Source organism: Nomascus leucogenys, chromosome 13 (assembly GCF_006542625.1).
Source record: "Nomascus leucogenys isolate Asia chromosome 13, Asia_NLE_v1, whole genome shotgun sequence".
NCBI lineage: Eukaryota > Metazoa > Chordata > Mammalia > Primates > Hylobatidae > Nomascus > Nomascus leucogenys.
In genome coordinates this window covers 51,170,823-51,197,519 of record NC_044393.1, presented here as the reverse complement: position 1 = coordinate 51,197,519, position 26,697 = coordinate 51,170,823, and the positions used below count along the sequence as shown (strand labels likewise).

Below are 26,697 nucleotides of genomic sequence, written 5' to 3'. Positions count from 1 at the left end.
GATCACCTGAGGTCAAGAGTTCAAGACCAGCCTGGCCAACTTGGTGAAACCCCATCTCTACTGAAAAGTACAAAAAATTACGGTGGGCACCTGTAATCCCAGCAACTCGGGAGGCTGAGGCATGAGAATCGCTTGAACCCAGGAGGTGGAGGTTGCAGTGAGCCGAGATGGTGCCACTGCGCTCCAGCCTGGGCAACAGAGAGACTCCATCTCGAAAAAAAACAACAACAACAACAATACCAAACTATCTCCTCTCCTCAGTGTGTAGTACATAGATAATTAAGTGAATAAACACGATTCATTAGGAAAACAGTGCTTGTCGCATTGAAAGCACTGAGTGTTTTCTGTTGTTACTATCTACGAGAATGAATTTGCTTAGTATGTGGGGCCATTTCCAAGTGAGCCTGTGGTGGTGGTAGGGAAAGGCATCTTTTGTTGTTGGTGACTTGGAATAACAAATCATTTACTTTGCTGAGGGAAAATATACTTTCATCTACTACTGTGTGCCATTTTTTTCCTTGTGACCTCCAACTTTTATTCTATCCTTGTAATTTTTTTCTTCTGTTAATGATAATGTTGCAAGCTGTGGTATACACAGGTATGGATGGATGATGGCATTTGAAAATCTAAAATAGATGCTAAGTGTGCCACACCAATTCATTTCCTCCAGGTTTTTCTTAAAAATTGTGTCAGGTAGGCTGGGTGCAGTGTCTCACGCCTGTAATCCCAGCACTTTGGGAGGCCAAGGCGGGTGGGCCACTTGAGGCTAGGAGTTTGAGACCAGCTTGGCCAACCTGGTGAAACCCCATCTGTACTAAAAATAAAAAAATTAGCCGGGCGTGGTGGCGCTCGTCTGTAATCCCAGCTACTCGTGAGACTGAGACAGGAGAATTGCTTGAACCCAGGAGGTAGAGGCTGCAGCCGAGATTGTGCCACTGCACTCCAGCCTGGGTGACAGAGCAAGACTTGGTCTCAAAAAAAAAAAAAAAAAAAAAAAAAATTGTGTTTTTTTTTTTTTTTTTTTTTTTGAGAGGAGCCTTGCTCTGTCATCCAGGCTGGAGTGCAATGGCGCGATGTCGGCTCACAGCAAACTCTGCCTCCTGGGTTCAAGCAGTTTTCCTGCCTCAGCCTCCCGAGTAGCTGGGATTACAGCCGCACGCTGCCATGCCTGGGGCTAATTTTCTGTATTTTAGTAGAGACAGGGTTTCACCATGTTGCCCAGGCTGATCGTGAACTCCTGAGGTCAGGCAACCTGCCTGCCTTGGCCTCCCAAAGTGCTGGGATTATAGGCGTGAGCCACTGCGCTCGGCCTGTCAAGTTTTTTTTTGACTAGAAATATACACAAAATTATATATATGATAAAAAGTTTTTATTAATGCAAAAACCTTATAAAGGTTTATTTGCTAAGAAAGTTGGATTATTTGCTCTTTTCAAAATAGTTTAAAGGAACAAATAAGTTTGAAACAAAGTTTATTTAGTGGGTCTCATTTTATACTAAAGTTCACCAACTGCTTTTTCTGATTGTATGCATTATGTTCCAGACATTTTTATGTTGCTTATTAATGGTAAAGTGTGAGAACATGTGTTATGATTATAGTATTTTTTAGAGTAAATGTTTGTCATTATAGCGTTTTAAATAAGTTTGCTGGTGAGCAGTTAGAATGGGGTTAAAAGAAGCCAGTGTCCAAGGTGATTGGTAGTGTACTAAAGGTCACAGGTAGGTAAATCATGGCTGGAAGAGCGACAAAACTGCAGTGCAAAAAAAAGCAGATTCATTCCCCAGAGGCCAAAAGTTGAGAATAACTAAGCTAATTAGTACTTTTTTCCTATATATAATAATGGGATCGGGGAGAGAGAAAGATAGATATAAATTTTATAAATTTTTCTGAATTTTGTTTTTCACTTTATTAATACAAAAAGTATACGAAAGTCAGTGGTAGAATTAACCCAATGAATTTGTGATCTTAAAAGTTTTTTTTTATTTTTCTTTTCATAATTAGCCGTTAACAACACATGCTGTCTTTGTTTCTGTGTACGCTTCTTTCTACTTCTGTGAGTGTCTCTCTCTGGCTGTAAGTATATCTGCATCTCTGTTTCTGATACCCTCACTCCCAGTCTGGCACTTTCTCTCTGGCTCTGACTCTATACATGTGTGTATCTGTGGTACTTTGTGTGTGTGGTCTGCTTTGTGCGTTTGTATGTGGCTTTGGGGAGGTGCTCCCATCAACATTTTTCTTCTTTCTTTTTTTTTTGAGATGGAGTTTCACTGTGATACCCAGTCTGGAGTGCGGTGGCGCAGTCTGGGCTCACGGCAACCTCTGTTTCCCGGGTTCAAGCGATTCTCCTGCCTCAGCCTACCGAGTAGCTGGGACTACAGGCGCGCGCCACCACACCTGGCTAATTTTTGTATTTGTAGTAGAGATGGGGTTTCACCATGTTGGCCAGGCTGGTCTCAAACTCCTGACCTCAAGCAATCCACCCACCTTAGCCTCCCAAAGTGCTGGGATTACAGGCATGAGTCACTGTACCTGGCCACCATTTTACTTCTAATCTTACACTTTTTGAAGGGCCAGATTAGTTGGATAGCAGTTCTGTTCTTTCTGTTACAGGTACCTGTCAGGATCCTTTATTGGGTTCTGTTACAGAATTATAGATTTAGGCCAGGCGTGGTGGCTCACGCCTGTAATCCCAGCATTTGGGGAGGCCGAGGCGGGCGGATCATGAGGTCAGGAGATCGGGACCATCCTGGCTAATGTGGTGAAACCCTGTCTCTACTAAAAATACAAAAAAATTAGCTGGGTGTGGTGGCGGGCATCTGTAGTACCAGCTACTCAGGAGGCTGAGGTGGGCTGAGGCAGGCTGAGGCAGGAGAATGGTGTGAACCTGGGAGGTGGAGCTTGCAGTGAGCCAAGATCGTGCCACTGCATTCCAACCTGAGTGACAGAGCGAGGTTCGGTCTCAAAAAAAAAAAGAAAAAAAAAGAATTATAGATTTAACGTGGACTTTAAATACTATTTAGTGTAGGAGAAGCAAATTGGTATATAAAATGGCCTTTTTCCTTATTTTAAAATTTTCTGCATACATATCTACTGCATTTCATATGTAGAGATAGGAAATGAGTGAGAGATTATATAAAGCTCTTAAATCTATCTAGTGAATGCTGGCACCCCAGTTTGGTTTCATGTAAAGAATGCATTTTGCCTGTGTCCACTGGGGGTTCCTAAGGCTACTCCCAGGGCCTGTGATTTGCTGAAAGGACTCACAGGAGTCAGCATATAGTTGTACTTATGGCTATGATTTATTATAGTGAAGGAGGACAGGCATGGTGGCTCACACCTCTTATCCCGGCGTTTTGGGGAGCTGGGGCAGGAGGATTGCTTGAGCCTAGGAGTACGAGACCAGCCTGGGCAACGTGGCAAGAACCCATCTTTAAAAAAAAAAAAAAATATGTATATACACACACACACACTCACATACATGGCAAGAACCCATCTTTAAAAAAATATACACACACACAGACACAGTGAAAGGATACAAAGTAAAATCAACAAGAAAAATAGCACTTGCTGCAATGTCTGGAAGAAACTAGGCACAAGTTTCTAAGAGTCCTTTCCCCATGTTGTCACACATGATGTACTTAATTCTTGCAGTGATGAGTTGTGACAACACGTGTGAAATCTTGTCTGCCAGAGAAGCTCATTAAAAACTCAGTGCCCAGGGTTTTTCTTGGACATTGATCATATAGGCACCATCTGCCTACCACAAACTAAAATTCCAGACTCCCAGAAGGAAAACAAGGGTTCAGCAAAAGTATGTTGTTTAGGCCTGGTGTGGTGGCTCACACCTGTAATCCCAGCACTTTGGGAGGCCGAGGCAGATCACATGAGGTCAGGAGTTCGACACCAGCCTGGTCAACGTGGTGAAACCCCGATTCCACTAAAAATACAAAATTAGCCAGACATGGTAGTGCATGCCTGTAATTCCAGCTACTTGATTGGCTGAGGCAGGAGAATCGCTTGAACCTGGGAGACGGCGGAAGTTGCAGTGAGCCGAGATTGTACCACTGCACTGCAGCCTGGGTGACAGAGTGAGACCCTGTCTCAAACAACAACCACCACCACAATAACAACAACAAAACTATATTGTTTGCACAGTTTTGGCACAGTGAAGACTCTTACTTACGGAATGGGGGGAACCCTCCAAAAATATGAGTTCCTAGATGCTAGCCGAGAGTCAACCTTGCAAACAGGACTCTCTGAGAATAACAGTCTCAGATATATTATCTCTTCTGCATACAGTGCTCATTTCAGTATTTAATTACAGAATAGTTTTCCATGGGAATTTTTTTTTGAGACAAGGTCGTTCTCTGTTGCCAGTCTGGAGTACAGTGGTGTGATCATAGGCCACTGCAGCCTTTACCTCCCCAGGCTCAGGTGATCCTTCTGCCTCAGCCTCCTGAGTAGCTGGGAATACAGGTATTTGCCACCACACTCAGCTAATTTTTGTATTTTTTGTAGAGACAGTGTCTTGCTATGTTTCCCAGGCTGCTCTGCTGTGAGAATTTAACTCCTTGATGCTCAGTCTAAGAATCTCTTGGCCGGGTGCACTGGCTCATGCCTGTAATCCCAGCGCTTTGGGAAGCCGAAGCCCGGGCAACATAGTGAGACCCTGTCTCTATAAAAAAAAACAACACAAGGTTTTTTTTTTTTTTCCTAAAGGAATCTCTTAACTGATTTCTTATTGGTTTGCATTTTTCAGTTCCTGTTATAGTACCTTTTGGTTTATCCTCATGCCTATGAAATAGACTAAGTGTTGTCTCTGTTTTATTTCAAAGTAATATGTTCTACTGATAATATTTTCTGATTTAACCTTTTTTGGTGTTAGGCATAGGTGTAGGATATTACATATACTTTCACTCAAATGAAGTTTTATTCATTTTGGCAACAATTGCATAATTTATGCAGTTCTACATATATTTTCAGTTGTATTTAGGAATGTCATTAATCACACCTATGCCCTTTAAGCTTTCTTAAATTCTATTTTTTATTGCATTTCTACCTTCTTTCCCTGATTTTTTTTTTTATTGTTTCATCTTTCATTTTGGTTAGTCCCCTCTTTCACTTATTTTTATTTCATTTTTTTTTGTAGAGATGAGGTCTTTCTGTGTTCCCTAAGCTGATCTTGAACTCCTGGCCTCAATTGATCCTCCTGCCTTGGCCTCCCAAAGTGTTGGGATTACAGGCATCAGCCATGTCTGGACTGTTTTACTTTTTACATTTATTTTTATTTTATTTTTTTTCTGTTGCCTTGGCTGGAGTGCAGTGGTATAATCATGGCTCACAGCATCCTCAACCTACTGTGCTCAAGCCATCCTCCTGCCTCAGCCTTCTGAGTAGCTGGGACTACAGGCATGTACCAACATGCCCAGCTAATTAAAAAAAAAAGATTTTGTAGAGACAGGGTCTCACCATGTTGCCCACACTGGTCTGGAACTGCGGCGTGCAAGTGATCCTCCTGCCTTGCCCTCCCAACGTGCTGGGATTACAGGTGTGAGCCATCATGCCTGGCCTACTGTTTGACTTTTTTAAAAAAATTAATTTTGTTCTTAAGATACTAATTAACCTAAATATGATATTTTGATAGTTCATACCTAGGCAGCAAGTCTGAATTTGATAACATTATTCAAGTGTGTGTCTTAGCTGCTTACAGAAAGACTTTTTTTTTTTTTGGGGAGACGTCTTGCTCTTGTCACCCAGGCTGGAGTGCAATGGTGCAATTTCAGCTGGGATTACAGGTGCGTGCCACCATGTCCAGCTAATTTTTCATAGTTTTAGTAGAGACGGGGTTTCACCATGTTGGCCAGGCTGGTCTCGAACTCCTGACCTCAGGTGATCCACCCGCCTTGGCCTCCCAAAGTGCTGGGATTACAGGTGTGAGCCACTGCGCCTGGCCACAGATAGACTCTTTAGAGAATTAACACTTTGCCTTTTATGACTTTATACACCTGTGTAATGAATAATGTTGACAGATTTCTGTTTTTGCTTCTCATACTAGTTCTTCATTGGATACTTATGAATTATCACTTCTGTGAATTTTTACAGAGAATTTCTTAACATTAAACATCACTTTTATGGATTGCTATCAACTTAAAGTAGTTTTTGCTGTTTTCAGGGCTAGAATTTAGTGGTATTCATATGTGCAAAAGCTTGACTGAGGCTGGGCACAGTGGCTCACGCCTGTAATGACAGCACTTTGGGAGGCCAAGGCGGGTGGATCACCTGAGGTCAAGAGTTCGAGACCAGCCTGAACAACATGGTGAAACTCTGTCTCTACTAAAAATGCAAAATTAGTTGGTCATGGTGGCGCATGCCTGTAATCCCAGCTACTTGGGATGCTGAGGCAGGAGAATCACTTGAACCCTGGAGGCGGAGGTTGCAGTGAGCCGAGATCATGCCATTGCACTCCATCCTGGGAAACAAAAAGCAAAACTCCGTCTCAAAAAAAAAAAAAAAAAAGTTGATAAGGGAAAAAACTATAAGCCTCAGGTAGTCTGTTAGTGAGACAGACTTTTTCATTCATACTTTCATTAAATGTTCTTATGTAGCAATATGCTAGATAGTATGAGGGATATAATGATGGAAAAAGAGGTATCATTTCACTCTAAATTAATATAAAGGCTATTTGTTTCACTCATACGGTGTTGATTGACATGGTATACAGGTGTCCTATGAGAGAAACATGTAACTTTTATAATATATGAGTTAGGAGTGAAGTGATTTCAGTTCTAATTTGAGAAATGAGGGAAAGCAACATGAAGGAAAGGATATAAGAGTTGTCTTTAATGCAGTGGTTCCCAGCCTTATTGGTACCAGGGACTGATTTCATGGAAGACAATTATTCCATGGACAGATGGGATGGTTTCGGGATAATTCAAGGACACTACATTTATTGTGCACTTTATTTCTATTATTATTACATTATAATATGTAATGAATTATATAACTCACCATAATGTAGAATCAGTGGGAGCCCTGAGCTTGTTAATCTATATTTGCAGCAGCTCCCAGCACTAGTATCATCTCAGATCATCAGGCATTAGAGTCTCATAAGGAGCAGGCAACCTAGATTCCTCACATGCATGGTTCATAATAGGGTTCACCCTCCTATGAGAATCTAATATTGACAGGAAGTGGAGCTCAGGCAGTAATGTGAGTGATGGGGAATGGCTGTAAATACGGATGAAGCTTCGCTGGCTCGCCCACTGCTCACCTCCTGCTGTGCGGCCTAATTGTGACAGGCTATGGACCAGTACCGGTCTGTTGCCCTGGGATTGGGGACCGCTGCATTAAAGGATAGTGTATTAGTCCGTTTTCGCACTTCTATAAAGAAATACCTGAGACTGGGTAATTTATAAAGGAAAGAGGTTTAATTGGCTCATGGTTCTGCAGGCTGTACAGGAAGCATGGTGCTGGCATCTGCTCAGCTTTCGGGAGGCCTCAGGAAACTTTCAATTACGGTGGAAGGTGAAGGGAAAGCAGGCATGCCGTACATGGCCAGAGCAGGAGAGAGGTGGTGATGGGGGAGGTGCTGCACACTTGTAAACAACCAGATGTCAATCAGAATGGTGATGCAGAACCCAGGGGGAAATTCACCCCCAAGATTTCAGTTACCTCCTACCAGGCCCCACCTTCAATTGTAATTGGGGATTACAGTTCGACATGAGATTTGGGAGGGGACACAGATCCAAACCATATCATTTCACCCCTGGCCCCTCCCAAATCTCATGTCCTTCTCACATTGGAAAATTCAGTCATGCCTTCCCAACAGTTCCCCCAAATCTTAACTCATTCCAGCATTAACCCAAAAGTTCAAAGTCCAAAGTCTCATTTGAGACAAGGCCAAGTCTCTTCCACCTATGAGCCTATAAAATATAAAACAAGTTAGTTACTTCTAACATAGAGGGGGGTGGGTATAGGCATTGAGTAAATACTCCTGTTCCAAAAGGGAGAAATTGGCCAAAAAAAGGAGCTACAGACCTCATGCAAGTCTGAAACCCAGCAGGGCAGTCATTAAATCTTAAAGCTCCAAAATAATCCCCTTTGACTCCATGACCCACATCCAGGACACTCTCATGCAAGAGGTGGGCTCCCATTGCCTTGGGTAGCCTCACCCCTGTGGCTTTGCAGGGCTCAGCCCCTGTGGCTGCTCTCAAGGGCTGGTATTGAGTGCTTGAGGCTTTTTCAAGTGCATGGTGTAAGCTTTTGGTGGATCTACCATTCTGGGGTCTGGAGGACAGTGGCCCTCTTCTCATAGCCCCACTCTGCAGTCCCCTGGTGGAGACTCAGTGTGGGGGCTCCAACCCCACATTTCCCCACATTAACTTTTCCAAACCATAAAGGTTTGGAAAATGTGCAGTCTGGCCATGTGGTAGAAAAGAAAAGCCTATTGTCAGGGAAGAGTTCAAGCAGGCTGCAGAAATTTGTGTAAATAAAACGGAAGAGCCAACTGCTAACAGGCTAGACAATGGGGGAAAGTCCTAGAAGGCATTTCAGAGAACCTTGTGGCAGCTCCTCCCATTACAGGCCTGGAGGCCTAGTGGGACTGAATGGTTTCCTGGGCTAGGCCCAGGGCCCTGCTGCTCTGCACAGCCTCACAATACTGCTCCCCAGCCACCGCAGTTCCAGTTGTGGCTCAAAGGTGTCCAGGTATAGCTTGAGCCACTATTCAAGGGTGCCACCCATAAGTCTTGGTGGCTTTATGTGGTATTAAGCCTGCCAGTACACAGAATGCAAGATTTGAGGCTTGGGAGCTTCCACCTAGTTTTCAGAGGCTGTATGGAAACACCTGGATGTTCAGGCAGAAGCCTGCTAAAGGAATGGAGCTCTCATGGAGAACTTCTCTACCAGGGCAGTCACTTCCACATTGTCAGATGTCTTTATAGCAATGCCACATTCCTCAGTACCAGTTTTCTGTATTAGTCCATTCTTACACTGCTATAAAGAAATACTTCAGACTGGGTAATTTATAAAGAAAAGAGGTTTAATTGGCTCATGGTTCTGCAGGCTGTACAGGAACCATGATGCTGGCATCTGCTCAGCTTCTGGGGGTGCCTCAGAAAACTTTCAGTCACATCAAATGGATAGAAAAGAGTTCATTGGTAAATAACGAGCAAGGCAAGGGTATTTTAAGGAGAGGAAATGCCTTTGCCAGTAGTTATGTTTTGTAAGAAATTGTAAATAAATAGTTCAGTCTGACCAGAGCATGAGGTACTTGAGGGCACTGTCTTTGGATTCCAGAGTGAAGAGATTATAGGTAGACATTGAGAGCTCTTGAAAGCAGTTTAGCTAAGGAATGAATATGATCAAAAGAATACATAAAAATTATAGAAAGGTTAATATGGCTGTAGCATTCAGGATGAGAGACAGTTATGCAGCTGTTAGACCAAAAATTAAGACAGTGGCATTATCAGAAGTAATCAAGGATGTGCTGGATAGTTCTGTCAAATCACAGAGACACCAGAAAAAATGATTTGAGTAAATATGACTGGATTTGATATTTCAACGTTCTGGGAGAGCAAATTTAAACAGATTGAAAACAGAACCAGAATTTAAGCAGTAAGAATGATAAGGTGGTAAAGGAAAGACACTGGGCATAGACGATTCTTTTTTTCTTTATTTTTTTTCTTTTTGAGGTGGAGTTTCACTGTGTCGCCCAGGCTGGAGTGCAGTGGCGCGATCTTGGCTCACTGCAATCTCTGCCTCTCAGTTCAAGCAATTCTCCTGCCTCAGCCTCCCGGGTAGCTGGGATTACAGATGCTCACCACCATGCCCAGCTAATTTTTGTGTTTTTAGTAGAGATGGGGTTTTGCTGTCTTGGCCAGGGTGATCTCGAACTCCTGACCTCAAGCAGTCCACTCACCTCGGCCTCACAAAGTGCTGGGATTACAGGCATGAGCTACGGCGCCCACCCTGAAGATTGTTTTCTAAAATATTCATTCATCTTGTTATTTCTGTAAACTGTGAGCATTTGCTATATGTCAGAATGGTAGCACACACTGTAGATGTAACTTTGCTCTACGCCTGTCTGTCTGTCTGTCTGTCTGTCTGTCTCTCTCTCTCTCTCTCTCGCTGTGTAGATGAAGAGACTGACTGGCTGGGTGTGGTAGCTCACGCCTGTAATCCCGGCACTTTGGGAGGCTGAAGTGGGCAGATCACAAGGTCAGGAGTTCGAGACCAGTCTGGCCAACATGGTGAAACCTTGTCTCTTCTAAAAATACAAGAATTAGCTGGGCATGTTGACGCGCTCCTGTAATCCCAGCTATTTGGGAGACTGAGGCAGGAGAATTGCTTGAACCCAGAAGGCAGAGGTTACAGTAAGCCAGGATTACACCACTGGACCGCAGCCTGGGTGACAGAGCAAGATTCCTTCTCAAAAAAGACTGACTAAATATTGATTATCAATTCTGTAAAAAATGAGTCCTAAATATATAATTCTGAGTAAATTTTCAGAAGTAAACTTCTTTCTTACACAAAACTGTTCCTAAAGCATGGTTTTTAAAGTAATTAAAATACGGAGTTTCAAAAAACATTTTTTCCAACAGGTGGGAAGGAGAAACCAAAAACAAGTATAGAAGACTTACAAATTAAAAAGGTAAAGAAGAAAAAGAAAAAGAAACACAAAGAGAATGAAAAACGGAAGCGTCCGAAAATGTATAGCAAATCTATTCAGACCATCTGCTCAGGATTGCTAACTGATGTTGAAGATCAAGCAGCCAAAGGCATCCTAAATGATAACATAAAAGATTACGTTGGGAAGAATTTGGATACCAAGAACTACGATTCCAAAATTCCAGAGAACAGTGAGTTTCCATTTGTCTCATTAAAGGAGCCACGAGTTCAGAATAACCTCAAAAGGTTGGATACTTTGGAATTTAAACAACTCATTCATATAGAGCACCAGCCTAATGGAGGTGCATCAGTTATCCATGCCTACAGTAACGAACTCTCCCACCTGTCTCCTATGGAGATGGAGAGGTTTGCAGAAGAGTTTGTGGGTCTAGTGTTCAGTGAAAACGAAAACTCTGCAGCTTTCTACGTGATGGGTATTGTTCATGGGGCAGCTACTTATTTACCTGACTTTTTAGACTATTTTTCATTTAATTTTCCCAATTCACCAGTGAAAATGGAGATATTGGGAAAGAAAGATATAGAGACAACGACTATGTCCAATTTTCATGCTCAGGTAAGAGGTTTTCAGTTTTATAAAATAACTTTTAATTATATATTTTTAGATGAGTTTCTGTTTTTTGTTCCTAATTAGGTTGAAATAAAAAGGTAAGAATATAATGAAGCCATTTGGGAGTATTAAGAGTAAATTACTTTCTTGATGTGAGCATCAGAATTTAAAATTCAATTTTCACTTACCTGTGTTTTTTTCTTAAAGACAGTTAATGAAATAATTAAGATTCTGTGTTTTTTTTTTTTGCAAGGAAGGAGTGATCTTGAACCTAAGGAAATGAATTTAGCCATGTATTTTCCAGTCCTTAAATAGTTTTCTTACCTGGAAATCACCTAAAATTGTCTTCTAGCTTTAGGATGCTTTAAGGTACTTAGCACCAGGCTCATCACATGGTAGGTACTGAATAAATGTTGGCCATTAAAAATATTGGGGTATGAAGGAATCATCAGTTACTGTGTAATGATGCGTAAAAAGTGGCAATCAGTATATTGAGCTAATTTTCATTTCCTACCCTTCTCTGTGGTGGAGAATATATATTATTCTGGAAAGCAGACAGAATAGGGTCTGCTGGGTCTTGAACATCAGTGTGGGCCCATCTGAAAGGCTGGTGCCATTATCACCCATCCTCAAATTGGGACTGTTTAGTCTAGAGATTGGCCAGTTCTCACATTTATTCATGCTGTAGTTTTTGGTTTTCTAGAAACAGTTTTTGGTTTCTAGGACAACATTCTAGTTTGGAAGGAGGGGAAAAGTAAAGGAAGTCTCAAATGGATCTTAGTGATTATTTATCCCAACACCTCTCAATTTACAAATAAGTAAACAGACATAGAGATAGAGGAGTAAGGTATTGTTTAACATTGTCAGCAGTGTCAGGAATAGAACAAAATCTTAATCTTCATCCAGGGCTCCTTTCCTTATTCTGAATATATTCCTTTTTTGATGGGTGCTCAAGTTACAGTTTTCACTTTAAATGGTAGTCTGGATGTTCAGTCACATCCACATGTACCCCACCCTAAATAGTACGAGTGTCTTTGGTGTATATTCTGTAGTAGATGGTAGTCTGGAAAATAATGTGGTCTTTTTTTGTTTTTGTTTTTGTTTTTTTTTTTGAGATGGAGTCAGACTGGAGTGCAGTGGTGCGACTTTGGCTCACTGCAACCTCTGCCTTCCGGGTTCAAGCGATTCTCCTGATTCAGCCTCCCAAGTAGCTGGAATTACAGACATGCACCAGCATGCCTGGCTAATTTTTGTATTTTTAGTAGAGACAGGGTTTTGCAGCGTTGGCCAGGGTGGTCTCGAACTCCTGACCTCAGGTGACCTGCCTGCCTTGGCCTCCCGAAGTGTGGGGATCACAGGCGTGAGCCACCTCTCCTGGCCTGGAAAATAATTTCTAATGTGCGTGTGTGGGAATTATTCTCTAACATAACATGTGTGGGAATTATTCTCTAACACAACATGTTTGAGAATTGAAGTTTAAATATTTTCTAAAGTGGATAGGGAGCTATGGAGCATCCATTACTAGCCCTGTCATTTTATAGAAACCCAAAATGGTGAGTTACTTGTCTGAGGTTACACCTGAATATAATGGCAGAATCAGGACTGGCATCTAATAATAGTGTTTACTATTTATTGAGTACTGACTGTGCCAAGGACTAGTTGTTCTGAGTATTTTATATGTAGTAACTCATTTAATCCTCATTATAATCTTATTTTAGCAGTGAAGAAACAGATCCAGTGAGAGAAGAGACAACATGCTCAAAGTGCCTTATCACCTTATCATTCATTTGTCATTTATTGCATGTCTCCTAAATGTCCGGTTTTCTATTGGGCCTTTTGGCTCCCATTCCCGGTTATTTCCACAATATCACAAACTTTCTTGCTTTGATACTGTGCAAGTTTGCTTCAGTAACCTTTTAAATGTGACAATACATTGATGTGCATCACATTACGTGCTTTTCAGATGGTTTTTCAAATAAGGTTAGGAATTATTTTAAACTATAATGATAAGAATTTTCATCTAAATTGTGTAATATGTACACCATGAAAACCGCTTTTGTTACTAAATAAAATGAGATGCTGGACTTGTTAATCATGGCAGTGTGTGCCTGGGTTGTGGATCTCAAGTCCTTGATGAGCCACCTACTCTGATTGTCACCATCTCTTCGGGCTTCTTGGGTAATATATATTGCAAAGAGGAAACTCCAGGCAGATGGATCCTGTTTGTTACCAGTTGTGGTTCTGGCCCCATATCTGTGTGATCTGCTACCCTGGTGACCTAAGCATGTCAGCTGCAGGGACTACTTTTGCTTCTTTAGCTATAGACTTAAAGGCAGGAAAGTACATGTGCAAGGACCATATTCCTTTTATCACAAGATTCTTCAGATCTTATCATTCCTCTGAGTGGGGAAGTTGTGCGCAGATTGGGGAGGTAGCCTTCGATTTGTCCTGAGGCACTGGCTTTATGAAACTGAATGGGATCCAGAAGAGAGAGCAGTAGGAGAAAAATGAGCATGCTTCTTCTTGCACAGTTCTATTTCTCATCCCTTGAGTCCTCCCAGTTAAAGCTCTCTTAGCCTACATTGAAGTGTCCCTCCAGGAGTTGATTTTATTTAGTAAACTTTTTATTGAAGTGTAATGTATATACAATACATAGTATACATATTATAAATGTATAACTTGATGAATCTTCACAGAGAACACACCCATGATTTGAAAAAGCCAAATATTGTTAGTAGCCAGAAACCTTCCCCAAACCCTTCTTTATCAGTACTGTGCCAACCCCCCAATCCCACCACATGAACAGATACCCAGATGATCACTGTCCTGACTTTGAACATCACTGATATATTTTGCTTCTTTTTGAACTTCAGTGGAATCAGATAGTACGTACATTGTTGTGTCTGGTCTCTTTTCTGTGGTATAAGGTTTGTGAGATTCATCCATCTTGTATGTAGTGGTACTGCTGCATGGTATTCCACTGTGTTAGTATACCAGTGTTAATATACCACAGTTTGTTTATCTTGTTACCATATGGATGGACATTTGAGTTGTTTCCAGTTTGAGACTGGTAGAACATGGATGCAATGAATATTTTTCACATGTCTTGATGAGCATATGTATGTGTTTGTTTTGAGTATATACCTAAGATTAGGATTTCAGGATCAAAACATATGTACCTGTTCAGTTTTGCTAGATACTGCCAGTGTTCCAAAGTTACTGTGCCGATTTACATTCCCAGTAGCAGTGTTCCACATCCTTTGCCACGCTTAGTAGTGTCTATCTTTTTCATTTAAGTCATTCTGGTGACTATGTAGTGGTAGCTCCCTGTGGTTTAATTTGTATTTCCCTGATGACTAAGGATGTCAGGTACCTTTTTATATGATTATTATCCAGTTGAATATCCTCTTTTGTAAAGTACCTGTCCACTCTGTCAATTTCTTATTTGCTTTTTTTTCTAGTTGATTTGTTGGACTATTATATGTATAGATAAGAATCTTTTGTCAGCTAACTGTATTGCAAATATTTCCTCTTACTTGGTGTCTTACCTTTTCACTCTTAGGTGTTTTTGATAACTAGAAGTTCCTAAGTTTAATGTAATCTAATTTATAATTTATAATCCATTTATGATAACTGTTTCTTACATTCTGTTTTAGAAATCTTTGCCTACCACAAAGTCGTTAATATATTCTGTGAAGTTTTCTTCTGGAAACTTTTATTGTTTTACCTTTCATGGTTAAATCTATAGTTAATAAAACAGCAGCTAAAAGTATTGGAAAAATAATCTGTAGTTCATCTGGAATTGATCTTTGTATATGGCATGAGGTAAAAGATCAAGGTTCATGTTTTTCCATATAAATATCCAAAAGACCCAGCATCATTTATGGAAAAGATACCCCTTCCTCATTGTATTGTAGTGTCACCTTAAACCAGCTAATCATGTGTGTGTGCGTCTGTTTCTGGGCTCCCTGTGATTCCATTGTTTTCTTTGTCAAATTGTTACAGCTTTATAATAATTCGATTGATTGATTGATAGATACAGGGTCTTGTTCTATCAGCCAGGCTAGAGTGCAGTGGTACGATCATAGTGTTTTGTAGCCTGAGATTCCTGGGCTCAAGTGATCCTCCCACCTCAGCTTCCTGGGTAGCTGGGACTACAGATGTGAGCCACTGTGCCTAGCTTATAATTAATCTCAGTAATCTAGAATCGGTTTGCCAGCTTTGTTCTTCAAGATTTCCTTGGCTCTTTACATTTCCATATAAACTTTCGAATCAGCTTGTCAAGTTTCAAAGAGTTATCTGCTAGAATATTGCTTGGTATTACATTGAGGCTGTAGATAAGTTAGGGTAGATGCCTTTACAACATTGAGTCTTCCAGTCTATGATCATGGTATTCCTTTTCATTTGTCTTTTTATTTTCTGTCAGTAATATTTTCTGGTTTTCAGCATAGAGGTCTCGCAGATTTTTAAAAGATTTATTCCTGTATATTCAAGACCTCATTTTGTTAATCACTGTTTTTGAGAACATGGAAGTTTTCAGCACTTCTTAGAATATGGCATTAACACTCATCCTGAGAAACAAAATGTATTTTGTACCCCATTTATCTTCCAACATTCCCCTTTCCCTTATCTGTGGTACTATTATGTACATGCTAGTTATTTGGAATGTCAAAAGTTTAGTAATTTGCCATGGCACTATTCAGGAAGCTGAGGCAAGAGGATCACTAGAACCCAGGAGTCTGAGCCCAGCCTGAGCAACATAGCAAGGCCCATGTCTCTTTGAAAATGAAGAAAAACACACCACTGCACTCCAGCCTGGGTGGCAGAGTGAGATCCTGTCTCAAAGAAAAAAACCCCAAAAAACAAAAACAAAAGTTTAGTAATTAGGTTATATGAAATTTAGAAAAAACTAGTTTTCCATTAATGAATGCTTGTTATTAGAATCATATAGTGAAACTGTATATTTTGGTGGTATCAAGTGGATTAGCCTACATACTGCCGTGTGAAATTGCTTTCACCAAAAGAATTGGTTGAGACGACATTAATTGAGCTAATGTGAGTCAATATTCTAGGGGAAGGGAGAACAGAGGTACCAATATTGGAATGTAGTTTTACCTAATATAAACCACAGCAAAAACAAATTGTGGATAATAAAGCCAAATTAATGTTAAAGTGTTTGCTCAGGAATCAAACTTGTTGATTTGGTCATGATGATTCCTCACTAACTTCAGCTGCTCCTCAACTTACGCTAGGGCTGCATCCTAATAAACCTGTAAGTGAAAAATATTTTTAACTTGAAAATGCATTTAAAACTCTGATAAACAGCTGGGCGTGGTGGCTCATGCCTATAATCCCAGCACTGTGGCAGGTGGGTCACCTGAGGTCAGGAGTTAGAGACCAGCCTGTCTAACATGGTGAAACTCCGTCTCTACTAAAAATACAAAAATTAGCTGGGCGTGGTGGTGGGTACCTGTAATCCCAGCTTCTCGGGAGGCTGAGGCAGGAAGAATCGCTTGAGCCCTGGAGGCGGAGGTTGCAGTGAACCGAGATCGCGCCATTGCACTCTAGCTTGGGTGACAGAGTGAGACTTGTCTCAAAACAAAACAAAAACAAAAAACAACCTCTGATAAGCCCACTGGAAAAAAAAATTGTAAGTAAGCTGAACCATCTTAAGTCCTGATGCCGCTTGACCTAACTATGAGGTTTCAACCTGATAAACCCATAATAAAGTCAAAAAATTATGAGTTGAACCATCTGAGTTAGGGACCATCTTGACTAAGTTCAGTAGGTTCAGTTCAGTAGCACCTGCTCTTGTTATGAGATGATAATGCTTTATACAGAGCAGAGGAAAGCAGAACTGTAGAGAAAAGTTTTGTACTTGACATCTTTGTAATTCAGTAACTATCCTTCAATTCCCTTTTGTACCTTTTATAATCTGAAAAATCTTTGATCTAGTTAAAACTAGTCCAAAAGCAGTATTCAAAAGATCTAGAAAAATGTGGGAAGACAGAGTAGAGTGAAGTTGATAGAGAGAAATGGTGCAAATTTGACTTTTTAAAATTTTTTTTGAGACGGAGTCTAGCTCTGTCATCCAGGCTGGAGTGTAGTGGCACAATCTCGGTTCACTGAAACCTCTGTCTCCCGGGTTCAAGCAGTTCTCCTGCCTCAGCTCCGAGTAGCTGGGACTGCAGATGCGTACCACCACACCTGGCTAATTTTTTGTATTTTCAGTAGAGATGGGGTTTCACCATGTTGGCCAGGCTAGTCTTGAACTCCTGACTTCAGGTGATCTACCTGCCTCGGCCTCCCAAAGTGTTGGGTTTACAGGCATGAGCCACCCCAGCCTGACCTTTATTTTTTAGAATGTAATATAGTTTGGAAAACACATTTAGCAGCATTAAAGAAATTAATGGCTGGGCGTGGTGGCTCGTGCCTGTAATCCCAGCACTTTGGGAGGCCGAGGCAGGCAGATCACAAGGTCAGGAGTTCCAGACCAGCCTGGCCAATATGGTGAAACTCCGTTTCTAATAAAAAAATTACAAAAATTAGCTGGGCATGGTGGCAGGCGCCTGTAGTCCCAGCTACTCGGGAAGCTGAGGCAGGAGAATTGCTTGAATCCAGGAGGCGGAGGGTGCAGTGAGCCGAGATTGTGCCACTGTACTCCAGCCTGGATGACAGAGTGAGACTCCGTCTCAAAAAAAGAAATTCATGATAATGCTATCCTCTAGGTAATTAAGTAGCACCATTTTTAATCGATAAAAGAGTATATATAGTAATGTTATATGTGTTTTGTATTTTCTTATATGGTGGTAGAAGCTGTGCACTGCAGCCATTCAGTGATGTGAATGGCAGTCCCTAGGTTGTGCAACCTGATGGTACTGACCACCAATAGCTGTGGAACCCAAACCAAGTTCATGATGAGTTTGTATCCTGATGAGCCTAGTTTTCTGTTTTTGTTACTTTTCTTAAATTACAATCAGGGCAACCAAAATAATTTGCTTTAAATTCTGTAGAAACTAAAAGATGACAAATTATGTAGCTGTTTCTGTGATTTTTGTAGTGATAGTGTTTATCTCTGTAATAGTATTTCGTAGCTTTCACAAATACTCATTTTTACATCTGTTCAACTTTATTAAACACATATACCCCACACTGACAAAGGATTAAAACATCCCTGTTCTTTTGTCTTCGGTTTTGGAATTCTTTTTACTTGTATAATTCTGTTTTCCATCTTCATCTGTATCCTTGCAGGTTGCCTGAAAGGTTTGAAGACCATGTGGCATTATATATATATTTTAACAGGTCATGTCATTTTTCTAATGCTGTGGCCCTGAGGCTGGTGATATATTATGAAACTGTATCATGAAAGTCTATTTGAGGATAGAAACATATGCATGAACTTTTCCCAAAGTTTGTAACCTGTCCATATCTGTTAGCTTTTGCTGTATTAAATGTATAAACAAAAGCCTCAAAACTTAGTGACTTGAAAAAAGGTTTCATTTATCGCAGTTCTTTGGGCTTGCCGGACAATTCTTTTGGTCTCTGCTAACTTAGCTGGGGGCTATATGGCATCATTCTTATGTCTGATGATTGGCAGACCAGCTGGGTCTTGGGACACCTCACTTACATAGTTGGTGGTTGATGTATGTCAGCTGGGTTGATGGCCACATTTTTCTCATCATCCAACAGGTTAGCCTGAGCTCATTTGCATGGTGGTGGTTACAGGGTTCCATTGAGTAGAAAGAGGGTAAGCCCCAGTGTACAAGCTTCTGCTTGTGTTGTGTTTGCTAATGTCCCATTGACAAAGGGAAGTCACATGGTGAAACCTAGATTCGTGTGGAAAAATAAACTCCACTTCTTTTAGGTTATTTATTCATTTTACTTTAATGTTTTTTGTGTGTGTGACAGAGTCTCACTGTACTCCAGCCTGGACGACAGAGTGAGACTCCGTCTCAAAAAAAAGAAAGAAATTCATAATGCTATGCTCTAGGTAATTAAGTAGCACCATTTTTAGTCGATAAAAGAGTATATATATAGTAATGTTATATGTGTTTTGTATTTTCTTATATGATGGTAGAAGCTGTGCATTATATATATTTTAACAGGTCATTGTCCAGGATGGAGTGCAGTGGCACGATCTTGGCTCACTGCAGCTTCCCAGGTTCAAGTGATTCTTGTGCCTCAGTCACCCAGATAGATGGGATTAGGCATGTGCCACCTTGGCCTCCCAAAGTGCTCGGTCTATTTAAGAAATTCTTTAAATTTTTAATATTTGTGGGTACATAGTAGATGTATATATTTATGGGGTACATAAGATGTCTTGATACAAGCATGCAATATGAAATAATTGCATCATGGAGAATGGGGTGTCCATCTCCACAAGCATTTATCCTTTGAGTTACAAACAATCCAGTTAACAACACACTTTTAGTTAAAATGTGCAATTATTACTGACTATAGTCACCCTGTTGTGCAATGAAATTGTAGGCCTTATTCTTTCTTTTTTTGTGCATGCCCATTAATAGACTCCACTTCTTGATGACAGGAGTGGCAAAAGTCACATTGCACAGGAGTGAGCATACAGGCCTGGGAAGAATTTGGGGCCATTTGCAATTGACCACGTTCGTTTTAGGTTTTCTAGCATCTGTATTTCATTCAAATATTCACTCAGACATTTATTGTGTTCCTGTGTTCTACCGTAGGGATAGAAAAAGGCAAATAAAATAGGAGTTTTCTCTGTCAAGAAATAAATTAGATTTCTAGCTTGTCACTATGTTTAATCAGTATACATACTCTGGAACCCTGTACTAAGAACTGTGAGAATGTGAAAACTGGAGCAGTTGTTTTCTAACCACCCTTCCTCCACTTCCAAACTCTAAATCTTATTTTATTCTGGTTCTAAGTTGTTTCTCAGGTAACTTACGTCAAAGTGTTAACTGATGATTAAAAATCTGTTATTTTAATAATGAAACTTATTAAATCTGATCTGACTGTTAGACCTGCTTCACTATAGAATTGGGGCAGAACACTAGCATTTGTTGAATTCATGCTGGCGTCATTCACTGCGTTAGGCTACTAAAAGCAGTTTGATGTTTCATCTTTGAAATATTGTTTGCTTTTGTACTAAATTTTCATTTTGACCAATTGTGCCTGCCCCATCCTCCCCAAATACTTATGAACTAATCTATACAAAATATCGTGTCAGGGACCAGATACTCTAATAATAATAAAAAATCTTTCCCCCTTTATTTTACTGATTTTAAAATGGATAATACTTTCGTTATTTTAGTTGCAGTTATATGGGTATTTTTGAAATAAAATGTTGATTAAATATTCCCTATTTTGATTAGAAACTGTCTGCCAGATGTGATGGATAATGGCTCCCCCTTGTGGCCAGACATTTATGTCATGTTTAGATTGCCTCGGAATGTCCTGAGCAGGCCTTGTTTTTAAAAATAAGGGACTCTCCTTCCCACCCGCTAAAAAAAAACCTCAGCAGAATTGAATCAACAGCTTCTGCTCCCACCCCCTCAATTCTTTGGCTCTGATAATGATCCCGTTTTTGTATTTTCTTCACATTGGTGCTGATACAAGCTAAAAATATCTGTATCTCTATATTTATTGTGGATCACTATGAAAGTATTCTGAGGAACTTTTAATATCTTGGAATGTTGATAGGTATACTAAAACAACTACAAAAAAACAGGTTTTGAAGTCCAAAATAGTGTAATGCTGGACCAAATAAGTAATATTTGTTTGCAGTGAGACTCCTCAGAAACTTTAATAGCCAGTGTGCGTGGTGAGCCTCCTAAACAAGAAGAATTTTCCAAACTTAGTGGACTGTGGAGCTCTCTTTTCAGGGAACATGTTTTGGGAAACAGCAGGTTGTTTCAAGTGAGTCGTTATTCGGGGTTTTTTAAAAAATTACTTACTATTACTATATTTGCCTTTTCCCCGTTGCAGCAGTTTTCATAATTACATAAGAGAAAACAGCAATAAGTAAAAAATCTTACAGATTTGTTTTTGGCAACATATTTCCTGTTAAGAATAGGCTACTTTTTTCCCTTTGTAGCAAGCCAACCTCAGAATCCTAAGGTGTTTTTTTTTAAATATTACATTATATAAGTCGAATATTAAACAATTATTTCATTTTATGTTAACCAAGGCTTCTCAGATTTTGGTATTGACATTTACTGGCAATGGGTACAATAGGTCTCCTACTTCTGCTTTCTTCTTTCCCTTCATAATATTTATAGAGAATACACAAGGGGAAAAGTGAAAATGTGGCCATGATGGTCGTGGGGTTTTGTGGGGAGGGGGAGGAGATTTAGATTAAATATGTTATATTTCTTCTGAAGGCCACTATTTAAATATAAGCTTTTCCACAAATATATAATTATCATGCCTGTCTTTTATTGTGTTCTTTTTGACATATCTATATACCTAAATCAAGAGGAACTATATATATAATCTTTGTAATTCAGTGCATTTCTTTTTTTAGAAAGCAAATATATTCTATTATTATTTTTTATTTAGTTAATTTATTTTTTGAGACTGAGTCTCATTTTTATCACCCAGGCTGGAGTGCAATGGTGCGATCTTGGCTCACTGCAGCCTCTGCCTCCTGGGTTCAAGCATTCTTGTGCCTCACTCAGCCTCCTGAGTAGCTGGGATTACAGGCATCTGCCACCATGCCTGGCTAATTTTTGTATTTTTAGTAGAGACGGGGTTTTGTCACGTTGGCCAGGCTGATCTCAAACTCCTGCTCTCAAATGATCCTCCCGCCTTGACCTCCCAAAATGCTGGGATTACAGGCGTGAGCTACCGCGCCTGGCGTATATTTTAAAGCAGTGACATGTTTTGACTTTTTTTCAGGTTAATTTTTTAACTGCATCAGAAAACTGGTTTGATTAATGTTTACTGCAGTGAATAAAAGCAAATATAGTAAGGTCACATTGAGCGTCATCAGGATGTGCGGTTTTCCAGATAAGCTATTTTTTTAGTTAATGGAAATGTAGTTTTAAGTATCAAGATTTTATAAAAATATCTTCATTGCTGAACACATGCAACATAATGTAACTTTATTTTCAGTATTGGTTTGTCAGTATGATACAATAATGATGCCTTAGGGCAGCTGCAGCTGTGCTTACCCTTTTCCCCTCCTTCCTCTTCTAAATTTGTGGTTTCTTATCCTTTATGATTTTAGAGAGTAGTTACAGTTGTGCGTAATACAGGAACTGATATGTAAGAAGAACTTTTATGAGCCATGGTCTTTGTGACATTTACTTTGATTATTTAGAGATTCTTCTAATCCTTATCTGTTACCTCTCCCGCCTCACTGCCCTTGAGTTCTTCGCAGTCTGGCATAGTCTGGATAGGTGATTTTTAGAGAATTGAGGCTTTATTCTTTTGTAATAGGTGAATTCTGGATATTTGGTATATAGTTTTGCAACAAAAGAGGTGTCACCAATATCAAGAAGTATTTACATTTTTGTGAAAAGCGTGTGGATTTTATTCTTACATTTTATTTTAACAACTTAAGTACCATCATGTATTTTATCAACCAGTATATACTTTTTAAATCAGAAATGTTGTGTGTAACTTGCCATATTTATAACATTTAAGTTAATGGTTACAACTGATGGATTTGAAATATTGTGTTATTAAACTAGAAATTTGTATGACATGATATATAATTAAAGTTTATATTACAATATATTTTAAAATTTAATACTTTTACAGATTAAGATTTTGATGACTTCAATTTAATTTTTAAAATTTGGTTTAAGTTTAAATATGCTTATTCAGGTGGGTGATCATAGTTTTATCTTTACTATTGGAGAATAAAGGTTTTGGAAGATCATTGCTGTTTTGTTTTAAACATGTGAGAGCTAAGCAGTTTTTATAAAGGCCAGTTTCATAATAGAATTTATTTTTGGTTTTATTAGTGGGCAAATGGCATCTACTTGTACATTGTGGTTAAAAGAGAGAGACTTATACTTTTGTTATAATAAGTTATGTGTGAAAGTGAATTTTACATATCATCTGTATGTTTTATATGTATTTTGGCATGAGGTGGGAAGAACTAACTAAAAATTCAATTAAGATATTTAGCAATATAATCGGAGTAGAGTCTGTGTTACTTTACTTTAAAAACTCAGGGTCTCTAAAAAATCCTTTGAAATAGTTATGAATTTTCATAGGACCATACTTAAAAATAATCAACGAAAGATAAAGCCTCTTCTTAGGTAGTGCCCAAACTAGACAGAGAATAGGGGGAAAAATCGGTTTTTGATTTATTCAGTCTATTATGTTAAACATTTTAATGTTTAGGTCTATAGTAATTCAGACGTGTTTTGTTTTATTTTGAAATAAAAAGCAGTATTTGTAAACTTGGAAATTAATGTAAATGTATAATTTGAAAGAAATGAGATGGCTAGGTCAGTAATACTTCTTCAATCAATGAAATAATTATTCTAACCTGAAATAGAAATATCTGGTCAAAGCAAAATTAGTAAATAAAGTTTTTGAGTCATGGCACGACATATGATGTGTCTGTAATATTACCACCCAAGTTTTACCCATTTTTTTCCTGTTACTCAATGACACATGTTTTTACTCACATTTAAATACATAAATTTTACTCTACAAGGACTGTGTTAACAATTGGTTCTGGTTTTCTGATTATTATATTATCTCCTACTCTCTATAGTTTAATAATGTTATAGTTTTTTGGTTTTATTTCATGTATAGTATGACTTTTTAAAACTACTAGATAAATTGAAAGTTTAGTTGTGCTTCGTATTTTAGAAGAATTCTCTTAATAAGAATTCTTTCCTAACAGTCATCCCCTCCCCACAAGATAAACTGCCCAAATTATTTAGGTGATCATTGTTGGTACTGTGATGTCGTAGAATGAAACAACTCAGTGGTAAGGACTTGATTATGGCTTTGTTAGAACTAGATGTTTTAGGTATCTAATTTAAACAAGATAAGGAAATTTATGCACAGAAAATATACTTACTTGTATGAAGTGGAAATATATATAATTTGACCTGTTTTTTTTTTTGGTCTCGCTGCGTTGCTCAGGCAGATCTTGAACTCCTGGGCTCAAGTGATCCTCTTGCCTCTGCTTTCTGGGTAGCTGGGATTACGGTTTCGTGCCACTGCCCCAACTCTAATTTGACTTGTTAGATATATTTCAAAGCACTTGGGAAATTTGTGTTTTACAATATCAGTTGTTTGATTTCACTTTCTAAATGGCTGTCGTCTCTCAAAACTCCTTATGGTCATTTGGAGATACAAAACTCAGAATCTCAGAATCACGTAACAGACTTGATGTGTTATATTCTGGTAAATGTGCTAGAGTTCAGATTGATACCCTTAGCTTCTTTGATAGACTGCATTACACAGGTGCATAGACTGAATTTCTTACTGTGCTGCTATTAATGCATCTAGAGCCTGAAGACTGTTGTAGAGTTAGGCTTTAACTTTTAGCTCTCTTGATATTGGAGATGATAGGAATTTTTTTTTCTTTTTTTTTATTAATTTTTTTTTTTGCACACAAAAACAATAAACATTTTCTAAAAATACATACAAACAAAAAGATGCGTATCAAACATATTAGGAAGGTTGCACATGGGAAGTCGGGGAATAGAAATGGGGGGTGGGAATTAAAATAAATGAGAGAGGGACTTTATATGGATCAGTGATAATAACTCAATCCTCTATTTGACAAAGAAGAAGGAGAAGGAAGAGGAAGAAAAAGAAAGTGGGATAAAGGATCAGAAAGGGAGGAAAGTAGAAAAAATTAGAGTATGACTCCAGGATAGACCTGTTCTGTTGTCGCTGGGTTGGTTGGTTGGTTTGTCTGTTGTATTTTTCATATGTTTCGCCATGTTGGCCAGGCTGGTCTCGAACTCCTAGCCTGAAGTGATCAACCCGCCTCGGCCCTCCAGAGTGCCGGGACCACAGGCATGAGCCACCATGTCCAGCCCCCACATTGCTTCTGGCCTCCGTGGTAGACCTCCCAGACGGGGCGGTCGGGCAGAGGCGCTCCCCGCATCCCAGACGGGGCTGCCGGGCAGAGGCGCTCCTCACTTCCCAGACGATGGGTGGCTGGGCAGAGGCGCTCCTCACTTCCCAGACGACGGGTGGCCGGGCAGAGGCGCTCCTCACTTCCCAGACGATGGGTGGCCGGGCAGAGGCTCTCCTCACTTCCCCGACGGGGCGGCCGGGCAGAGGCGCTCCTCACTTCCCAGATGATGGGTGGCCGGGCAGAGGTGCTGATGATAGGAATTTTTAGGAGACAGGAAAAAGATGAGACAATGAGTATACAATGGGGCATAAGCCCCTGCTGTTCTTTTTTTTTGTTTTTTTGTTTTTTTTTTTTTGAGACAGGATCTCGCTTTGTTGCCCAGGCTGGAGTACAGTGGCATAATCACAGCTCACTGCAGCCTGGACCTGCCAGGCTGAAGATATCCTCCCACTTCTCAAAGTGCTGGGCTTACAGGCCCTTAATTTTCTAACTTGTAGGAATGGTTTGTGATTCTGAGAAGTCAATTTGTAACAGTTTAGGAAAACTTAAGCTTAGATATCAGGTGAATTTATTAAAGAATTAATGTCGTTATTAAACTGCTTTGCTGATTATAATAACAAATGAGATTCTCTGTCTTAAATGATTTTGTTATGAAAACATGTGGGTTGGGGTTTACTTTGTTACATCGTGATACTCTTGCCAGCTGTGATTGTAAGGATTCAACTTTTGATGTGACTATCTTTTATAATCTGTGTCTGTGATGTGATAAAAGTTGACCATCCATGTTTGCCTGAAATACAATACTTTCAGTTTTAAGACTGATAGTCCTGGGCACACTGGGACAAATTGGTCTCCTAAATTTGGTGTCCACAAAGGCTAATCCAGAGAAAGAGACAATTACAATTTTGCTTATAATTTGGTTATCAAAAGGAGTTGTTTTGCTTGAAGACAGACTCAACTTGTTTACTGGTGTTAGTATATGAAAACACATAGGTTTCTTTGTCAGGATTTAAATATGCTGGCAAAAAATGTAGTTACCAGTGAATCTTGAGGTGCACATGGCTTTGTTTTAGCTCTTTGAATGCCACCCATTTGCTGGCATTATGGCAGGTGAGTTTATATCATTATCAAGTTTTCTTCAGCAATCTGCTGTAAAACATTCCAGTTAAGGAAACTGCAGCTCAAGGAACGCAAATGATTTCTGAAGGTCACGTAGCTGGTAGATAGCAAAGGCAGATTTGGATTTTAGGATTCCTGATTCCTAATTTTTTTTTTTTGAGACATAGTCTCGCTCTGTCAGCCCAGGCTGGAGTGCAGTGGCATGATCTCGGCTCACTACAAGCTCCGCCTCCCAGGTTCACGCCATTCTCCTGCCTCAGCCTAGCTGGGACTACAGGCACACTCCCGCCACCACACTCAGCTAT

At 39.7% G+C, this 26,697-nt stretch overlaps 1 protein-coding gene across 1 annotated transcript in view; it reads left to right on the top strand.

Annotated features, from left to right (window-relative positions):
• RSBN1L (round spermatid basic protein 1 like) overlaps nt 1-26,697 on the top strand; it is a 98,623-nt gene that overhangs the window by 53,005 nt on the left and 18,921 nt on the right. The window contains exon 3 of the mRNA XM_003268192.4: nt 10,601-11,241. Within this exon, the coding sequence (XP_003268240.1) occupies nt 10,601-11,241 (641 nt within the window). The remainder of the gene's footprint in view (nt 1-10,600; nt 11,242-26,697) is intronic.